We start from the raw sequence: 9,743 nt of genomic DNA, 5'->3' as shown, positions 1-9,743 counted from the left end.
TTAGTAGCCACACGCGCAGACAACAAGCAACATGAATTCGACTGGGCCAACACTACTATTATAGGGCAAGCCAGACAGAGAACAGCCAGGGAATTCCTAGAGGCATGGCATTCATCCACAAACTCCATCAACAAACACATCGACCTGGAGCCAATATACCAACCACTACAGCGGACAGCTGAAACTGACAACCGGAAGCGGCAGGGACAGACCACTATAAACACCGGAGGAAACATCAAAGCAGCGCTTCGCAGGAGGCTCCCAAGCACTGATGATGTCGCCTAGCCAGGGGACGAAACGTTTGCAACAAAAACTTCCAGCTCGGCGAACAGAACCACAACATATATTTGAGGTTTTATAAGGCTCTGGTCAGACTACTTTTAGAAGTATTGTGAGCAATTTTGGGCCAAATACATCAGGAAGGATGTATTAGCCCTGGAATGCGTCCAGAAGATGTTCACAAGAATGATCCCAGAAGTGAAATGCTTAACATATGAGGAAGGTTTGAGGAATCTGGGACTATAGTCAATGGAGTTTAGAAGGATGAGGGAGGGGGGGAAAATCTGACTAACACTTAAAATACTGAACAAACTGGACAGAGTGGACATTGGGAAAATGTTTCCATTTGCAGGAGAGTCGAGGACCCTTAGAGGTACAGCTTTAGAATAAAGTTAAGACCTTTAGATTGAAAATACGGAGAAACATCTTTAGCTAGAGAGTGGAATTCATTGCTACAGAAGGACGTGGATGCCAGGTCACTGATTATATTTAAAAGAGATAGGGAAATTCTTGACTGCCAAGGGGATTAAACATTACGAGGAGAAAGTGGGAAAATTGGGGTGAAAAACCTATCAGCCATGATCGAATGGCAGTCCAGTCTCGATGGGCTGAATGGCCTAATTTCTGCTCCTGTGCCTTATGGTCTTATTTACATATCAAAAGCCTGTTTCCTGACGTTCAGCCTGGGTTCTACTTGGGTTACTCTCCTCCTGATTTAGCCTGCTCCATACGGACTGGGAGTGAGAGAGAAAGCGAGAAACACGTCAAGGCAGCATTTGACCAATGGTGGCATTAAACAGCCAAAGTTAATGAGAATCACAAAAAAAAGCTCTCAGATGGTTGGAGAATATCCAAGACATAGGAAGATGGCTGGGTTGTTGGAAATTAATCAAATCATTCCCAGGAGATTGCTCAGGAAGTCCTCAGGGTGGTGTTTTAGGCCTAATCATCTTCAGTTGCTTGAGCAACAACATTCACTCCATCATTAAATTAGAAGCAGAATGGTTGCTGATGATTACCCAATTTCCAAGATTCACAGAACGTGCAAATCCTCAGATACACAAGCATGACCTGGTACAATATTCAAGTTTAGGCTGGTAAGTGACAAATAAAATAATTACACCAGTCAGATAATGACCATCACCCTTTCACATTCAACAGCATTTCCATTACTAAAATCACTCACTATCCTGAACAAAAGAAGAAAATACAAATCACTACATTTTAGACATATGCAGGAAATTGTCTTGTATATATTTAATTTCAATAACCATCAAATGATTTTTTTGGACCGGGATTGGAAAAGAAAATCTCAATTGTTCAGAAATGAAAAATGGAACAACTCACAGCTTGCTGCCTTTCCACTGTCCTGGAACACAGTTGAGTTGAGAAAATAAATTACAAATGAAATCACAACTATATTGTACAACATTGACTTTATTTCACATGAGACATTAGTTCTAATTTAAATCATTGCAACAGTGAAAAGATGAATCCTTGTGGGGAAACTATATCATACCTGAACAGTAAATGGAGATTGGTCAAACATTCATTTAAGTAGAATACATTTAATATAACAAAATATCACTTCAGAAAAACAACCTACAATATGTGATTCAATTATAACGTTTTCTATACAGACCTTATAAATGAATGCCCAAGTGATCTGCAGAATTCCTCAAGTTCCACTCCTTTCTGTGCCTTCATAGTAGAGGCAAATCCAGGCAGGAAAATGACTCCCGGGCTTCTACCTTTTAGTCTCTTATATGCTAATTTAGGTTGACCTGGACGAGCTAGGTATTTGGTTGATTTCTTACAGCAGCCTAGAACACCAAAACATGGATCAACATTGGCAGTCAATCTTTGCAGTGGTTAAATAAAAGTCTGCTCAAATGCATTGATAAGCAACATAGGGTTGAATTCAACTGGAAGTTCGGGGTCCCCACTAACAGGTAGAAAAATGTTGAGGGTGAACTCACTCCAGCTCTGGTAGGTATTTAGCTAGGGTGGACAGTCAGGAGGGGAGGGTCACCTGGGGGTCTCTCCGATGCACTCAGAGCTATTTGAAGAGGGCTTTAGGGAATTTCATATGTTTGATAACTCTTACAAAACGTCCTTCCCCATCAATGGAGAATTTTGCACATTTGTTACCTGATAGCAAATGACATTAGAAATACATTTTTCCCTTTATGTTGTCCAACATCTCCTTTTTACTGAGTTTTGTTTGCATCTAAGTTTCACTTCTCCCTGTCTTTCTTTCACTTTTTCACATTGTTCTTAGACTGCTCATCTCCAACTCCTACTACATACGTTCTCCCTTCCAACAGGTGACTAACTGTTGTAAAATCTAAGCCTGTGTGTAAAAGAAGGAACAGTCAGCTGACAATGGACAGTGCATAATATAGAATCAGGAAAGTTCCAACAAAAATTTAGTGGGTTCTAACATGTAAATTTCCTCTACTCCAAAGTGCCATTGAATTTGGCATTACCTTCAGCATCTAGCAAGAAGGAAGCAAGCAGGTAGGCTGCTGAGCCAATCAGACTGAAGGGAGGGAGCGAATACAGAAGGCTTTAAAGTAAAGCACGGGGAAGAGATCAGGTTTGGGACGACGGGTTAAATTGAATAGACATAATGAAGTACAAGAGTAAGGGAACCGCAAGGCAACGAGAGGACCATGCGAGGAAGTGATCTATTGCCATGGCTGTAAGACTTGCTATAGGTAAAGATCATGACAATGCTACTCTCACTTTTCCCAGTAATGGTAATGGGTCAGTGTTGAATCAACAACTGCCAAAAGATGGAAGCTTGGTATTATGTCCCATCTGAAACCAGAAACTGTGACAATACAGACTTCATTATTGCACTGAAAGGTCAGACTAAATTATGTTCTTAGCTGCTCAGTGAGACATGAATCAAAGCTGCAGATTCCAAGGGAAGAAGTCAGGGAAAAAAAATATCCTTCATAGCCTTAGAACTCTGGACTTGACAACTACATGTTATAAGTAACAGGGCAACCTTGAGTATTTGCACAATTACCTGGTTGGCAGTTAATGAAAATTGGCTGGTTAACAAAACTTTCCATCAGCCGATCTTGCTCATAACAGCACAGAAATGCTTGAAGCAAAGCAACAAGGCTTATGAAGTATAAACAATAATAAACATGTGCAATTGCATCACCATTTTCAGTGGAAATTCAGATAAAGCAGAAGAATACATTAAAATGTTGAGAGAATGGCAATCTATCATCTATTAAAATTATGAATTAAAATTCTGTTGGATAAGTGTTTTAATGAATAAGTCATATTATAAATGACAGCCCTTGCCGAAACGTCGATTTTGCTGCTCCTCGAATGCTGCCTGAATTGCTGTGCTCTTCCAGCACCACTGATCCAGAATCCATTCATATTTCACAGTTTACTCAAGTATGTAAATTATGGTCAATTTTACAGCACTAGAAACATCTGGAGGGAGAATCAAAAATTCCACTCACCTCAAATGAATCATCATTGATATTCCCCACACATCTCCAAAACACCCTCAACACTGCTGATGTGCACCGCGCACCATCCTCCACTCCCCAAATGTCCAAGAAGGACATAATATATGAAGTTGCCTACATTACTTGGACAGATAAGGGAGCCACAGAATCATACAGCACAGAAACAGATCCTTTGAGGGAGGGAGAAAACTGTTAAGAGTATCATTCTTCACTACTGTACCAAGCCACAATCCAGATGAATACAAATACTAGCTGAAGCTGCGAATATTTTTGTACTGCCCAGGTTTGGAATTTTGCAGATTCCACACAAGTCTTTCACCATTAACCATGGGGAATTGGCTAACTTACAAGAAACCCCATTTTTGGGAGGTTCATCTAAGTTAAATGAAACTGGTGGAAATTTCCATGGCTGATGTCTTTGGACCTGGCTAGACTAACTTCTTTCATTGATATTTTTGTTCATGGAAACATTTGGAAAGTGAGGTAAAAGCAGTGACCTTGGCTATGTGACATAACAACCCCGTCAACCTTGATAAGAAAGCTGAGCCACATCCAAGGTTAAAAATTGATGCCCACAAAATCTGGTTTTGTTAAAAAACCTTCACGACTTTATGTTATCACTATACCTCACCACCTGTCCCCTCACCCCACTTTTGCAGCTTATCCTTTTTCTTCCATCATGTATTATTCAAAATCAGTTTGTTTTCCAATGCCAACTTCTTTCCCAAAATGTTCTTCATCCACTCTTCAACTGATTAAAACGTACACCTCAATTCTACAAGGCAGCTGTCCTCAGTTCACCACTCTCCTGTTCTTCTTAATCCCATCCTTCACTCTCCGAGCATAACCAAAACTTGCCAAGGTTATCTTCCAGGGGTCCTATGGATCTTTAATCACTGACAAAGCACCACCTGAATTCTTCCTTATCTCCTTATTTAATATCAACCCTCTCCCTGATTTTATTCGGATCGCCCTCACCACACAAAAAGAAAAAGCACTACTGTTAGTTCTTCATAATGCTTTCTCTAACCCTCCAGACTTTGATTCTGTTGGTTCCCCAGCCACCATGATAGCTCTGGTGGTGTTAACCTGCTTATCTGCTCTGTCAGTTCAGTTATTGATGCCATTAATCAAAATCATACAAATCATTATTCCCATCTCAGTGTGCCCCACTGCACAGCTTTAACAAGACTTAAAAGCAAAAAAAAAGTCTTAACTTTTTGCCGGAGCTTGAAACTCACTCAGGAGTGCAACCTTAATACCTCCCAGTGGATGCGTGAAAAAGCAACAGAAGTACCCCTTAGGATGTAGAGGTGGTTCAAAAGGCCAAGAACATACAGCTAAGCTGTTATTTCCTCCAAATGACATAAGCACAGTGTATCAACACATTCGATGTCCTAAGATCCCAGAGGAGAACAGATATCATTTGAAGCAGAACCTGTAGTAGGGCACACAATCCGATCCCAATGATTGATGTTTAACATTTGTGTGACTGGCTCATTCCAAGCTTTAATTGAGAATCTGCATGGCATCTCCCAGACCTCATCTCACAAAAACTAATCAAGGATATCACCAATCCAGTTTGTGCAAAATCTCATCATTTCATCTCTTTTCCCTGTGAAGGCCCTTTAAACTGAAACTTTTAACATTTTATGACCCAGGTAAATTCATGGGTAGAAAAGGGTTCACGCGATTAAGGTCCATTTCACCTGCAATCAATATTACCACATATTAGAGATCTGTGCCAGGTATGCTGGCAGTCTTGACTCTCTTCCACTGACTCAATTCTATTCTGCTTATGCGGGGTAAGGAGATGAATGTCAGTCACTCAACCACCTGACCCTATTATAAGGAATTAGGTCTTAAATGAGATATCCAGGACAGGATACACACAAAAGAGCTGTTACTGATGGTTGCAGTTGCAGGAAAGGTGGTACAGTATTTCAAATGAGCAAATAGGTCAGGAAGTCTTCATAGTTTAGGAGGGTGATGTGGTCAGGAGCCACTGAAGTAAGGTGCTGCCTATAATAGTGACAAATAGACCATTAGCCTTTGTGGGAGGTGTGCAGTAGCTGACTTAAAATAAATCTAAGGTAGCAGAGAGAAGATGGCGTCACTTACTATTTCAGATAAGCAAGAGGCTGGAAGAACACAGCAAGCTAGGCAGCATCAGGAAGTGGAGAAGTCAACATTTCAGGTCCTGAAAAAGGGTTACACCTGAAACGTTGACCTCCTCACCTCCTGATGCTGCCTGGCTTGCTGTGTTCTTCCAGTCTCCTGCTTATCTACCTTGGATTCCAGCATCTGCAGTTTTTTTTTGTCACTTTCTCTTGCAGAGCAGAGTGACTACCAACCTTGCAGCATTGCTCTAGGCCATTCTGACCCAGACTGCTGTTCCCACTATGCTTATATGGTACAACACCTGAGGAAAGAGGACAGTCATCCTTCTCTACCAGATGTCCACAAAGCAAGGTGCCAACATCCGATGCTTGGCCATTTACTTCGAAAAAAATCATGTCACAACAGACTTCCAAAGCTAGATCCTGGCATCCAGTGTTTAAAATGGTGCACAGTGTGAGCAGTAGAAGGTGCTGACAGAGGTGGCACTACCATCACAATAAGCACCAGATTCAACCAGAAGTTAGCATAGAGTCTAGTTGCATAATGAACAAGGGGAGCTACACAAGACTTTGTGAAAAAGGCAGCAGGGCTCACAGAGTGCATCTTTTCATGAAACATTGATATTGACACTTGGCTAAAATATGGAAAGATACAGACAGGATGTCAGCCCCTCATGGCACTCGAGTGACTAATATGGGCCTGACTGTGCTCAGCACTAACCAACCCCACCACCCCATGCTAAACACTTCAACTCCCCTTCCAACTCCACCAAGAACATGCATGTCCTGGGCCACCTCCATCACCACATCCTAACCACCTGGAGGAAGAACACCTCATCTGCTGCCTTGGGACTCTGATCCAATGTGTTTGCAATGTGGACTTCACCAGTTTCCTCATTTCCCCTCTTCCCCTCCCCCAATCTCATCACAGTTCCAACCTTCCAGCTCAGCACTGTCCTCATGAACCTGCCCCACCTGTCCATCTTCCTTCCCACCTATCCACTCCACCCTCCTCCTCTGACCTATCACCATTACTCCCATCTCCATCTACCCATCACACTCTCAGCTACCTTCCCCACCCCCTATCATTCATCTGTCTACCCCTTTGACTCCCAGCCTCAGTCCTGGTGAAGGGCTTTTGCCTAAAAAAAGGTCGGTTCTCCTGCTCCTCTGATGCTGCCTGACCTGCTGTGCTTTTCCAGCACCACACTCTCGACTCTGATCTACAGTCCTCACTTCCACCCTGTGCACAGAACTTTCCCTAATAAGGGGAAGGGGGGTTGGGTCTACCTTCTGTTTACAGTGATTTGCCCAACGACAACCAGGCTGTACAGCGTGAGGAAAGCGGGTGGGCTCAGGTCAGCAGATGCTCCCCATTCCCAACGCGAACCGAGGGGCCCTTCCCTCCCCAGGAACCACACTCACTGGATGGACACACCTTTCTCCCCCCCCCAACTACCACCTGCTCAGGCCTCAAACCAATCCTGTTCCCTCCCACAGCCGGATTAGCTCCGGGAGCCCGACCACAGGAACCGTCATCAACTCACCCACAACAGGAGACCAGGCTATGGGCCGCCATAAGGCGCCTCTTCCCACAGTGAGCAACCGCCACGGGGTAGCTGCCGCCATGACACCGAGTGAAGCGAGGGGGAGGCACTGAATATTCATGAGCTAGTGGGCGGGGCCACTTGCGTATCGCCACGGAACGGCTGGTCATAATCGAGAGGGCGTGACCTCTGGGCATCGTCATGAAGAAAGTGGAGCCACTTGTGAATCGGACTCACGAGGGCTGGGCCTCCGATTTTCACATGAGGACGTGAACTCGCGTCACACAGGAGGCGGCCCATCGGGTTTCGTACACAGGGGGCGGGACGTTGGTTTTCATTATCGGGGAGGGGCCAGTTGTGTATGGTCCAGCGGGAGAGGCCACGTGGCGGGGAAACGTCACCGGGAGGGCGGGGTATTGTGAATATTCATAACGGTGGCGTTCCCTTGTATGTTAATGAATGGGCGGGGAAATCTAGCGAATATGAATGAGGGGGCGGGGGCTATTCCGAATATTAAAGTGAGGGGCGGGGCAGTGCAATCAAAATAAACAAAAATAAAGAAAGAACTGCGCATGCTGGAAATCAGAAACTCAAACAGAAAGCGTTGGAAAGACTCAGCCAAGAGAGAAATAAAGTTAATGTTTCTGGTCGCCTGACCCTGCTGAAGAATTTCTGGTCACTGGACTGGAAATATTAAGTCTGTTTCTGTCTCTGGAGGATTAATGAGACAGAACGTACCTCAGTTTACTTTTACTTTGTACAAAACCACGGCTTGGGTTTTTACAGCAGCAACAGGCGATCGACCTTTGACCCTAGCGGCACGTGACCGGCAGGCCCACGTGGCGCAGGCGGCGGTCTCCATGGAGACGGGCTCAAGGCGCTGGGGCCTTCATGGGAAGGTGGAGCAGCCCCCCAGAGAGACGCATGAGCACAGGCACAGGCACAGGGAGAGGGAGGGCGAGTGAGGGCTGTCGTGGTCACTTGTCGGACTTGGTCTGTGAGTTCAGCCCATCCTTCATTTAGCGGGAGGCCGGGCTGGTGGTCTGTATGTCTGTCTGCTTACTATGATCAGTCCGCAGTGCTCGCACACAAAAGGTTTTCACTGTACTTGGGTCCACTTAATGATAAATAAATCGCGTCAAAGAGGGGAACAGATTGAACGTTTCAATTTCGAAAATTACGTCTGCACTGCAAACGCTGCATCTGAGGTAAAAAGAGAACATGGTGGAGAAACTCTCAAAGTTCTGAAGCAGAGTCATGTCGGACTCGAACATTAACCTCATGTTGTCGCAACTGATGAGTTTCTCCAGCATTTTATGTTTTGATTCTGTTAACAATTAATGCTAACTTACTGACAACTGTATATATAAAATATATGTATTATAAGTGAAAGAATTGCAATAACTCACTGAATGACTGTAGGATAGATACACTGATATCTGACTTTGACAAATAATATACTATTCACTTGAAACCATAGCCACACATTCCTTGTACTGCATAAATTTTGCTAAAGCTTCTTTGGTTAATGCCACTTTTAATAGACTGTCTGCCTTGCATCATAATGTCTGGTTTAAATTCTGTTTTTGTGGTAAGGTGCCAACTTTGAACTGATATCTCAGCTGGTGAGAGCTGATCTGAACCTGAATATTTTCAGTCAAAGTTGGCTGAAACAGGCTGACTTAAGTCAAATTGAGAGAATGTAATAACAGTGGGCTTGCTTACTGGGGAGCTTGAATTAATTCATTCACTGGATGTGTGTGTAACTGGCTAGGCTAGTATTTATTACCATCGTTGCTCCGAAAGCTAGTTTGCTTCCAATTAAACCTGTTGGACTATAACCTGGTGTTGTGTGATTTTTAACTTTGCCTTTGAGAAAGTTTTAGTAGTGAGCTGTCTTTTGAACAGCTGAAATGGGAAGGTGATGGCCCAGTAGTATTCACACTGAACGGTTAATCCAAAGAAGAGAAGGTGCGGACTGTAGAAATTGGAGATTAGATTCAAAAAGTGCCTGGAAAAGCACAGCTAGTCAGGCACCATCTGAGGAGCAGGTGCAGTTGTTAGTGTGTGTCCCTACCGCTTTGTGCCGATCACCTCAACTCTTCATCCCACTCCACCAAGGACATGCAAGTTCTGGGCCTCCTCCATCGCCAAATCCTAGCCACCCGATGACTGGAGGAAGAACACCTCACCTTCCAGCTTGGGACCCTGCAACCACATGGAATCAATGACAATTTCACCAGTTTCCTCATGTCTCCTTTCCCCCCCCCCCCCCCCCCCCCCCCCCCCCCCCCCCC

The 9,743-nt window shown here is 44.1% G+C and overlaps 1 protein-coding gene across 1 annotated transcript in view; it reads right to left on the bottom strand.

Moving 5' to 3' along the window:
• Positions 1-7,703, bottom strand: part of LOC122550451 (palmitoyl-protein thioesterase ABHD10, mitochondrial-like) — a 33,004-nt gene extending 25,301 nt beyond the window's left edge. The window contains exons 1-2 of the mRNA XM_043691193.1: positions 7,447-7,703; positions 1,922-2,102 (exon numbers count right to left, since the gene is read on the bottom strand). Of these exons, the coding sequence (XP_043547128.1) occupies positions 1,922-2,102; positions 7,447-7,567 (302 nt within the window). The 5' untranslated portion in view covers positions 7,568-7,703. The remainder of the gene's footprint in view (positions 1-1,921; positions 2,103-7,446) is intronic.
• Positions 7,704-9,743: the final 2,040 nt, after the last annotated feature.

Source organism: Chiloscyllium plagiosum, chromosome 6 (genome assembly GCF_004010195.1).
Source record: "Chiloscyllium plagiosum isolate BGI_BamShark_2017 chromosome 6, ASM401019v2, whole genome shotgun sequence".
Classification (NCBI taxonomy): domain Eukaryota; kingdom Metazoa; phylum Chordata; class Chondrichthyes; order Orectolobiformes; family Hemiscylliidae; genus Chiloscyllium; species Chiloscyllium plagiosum.
The sequence above is the reverse complement of the archived record's forward strand: the minus strand, read 5'-3'. Positions and strand labels throughout refer to the sequence as shown.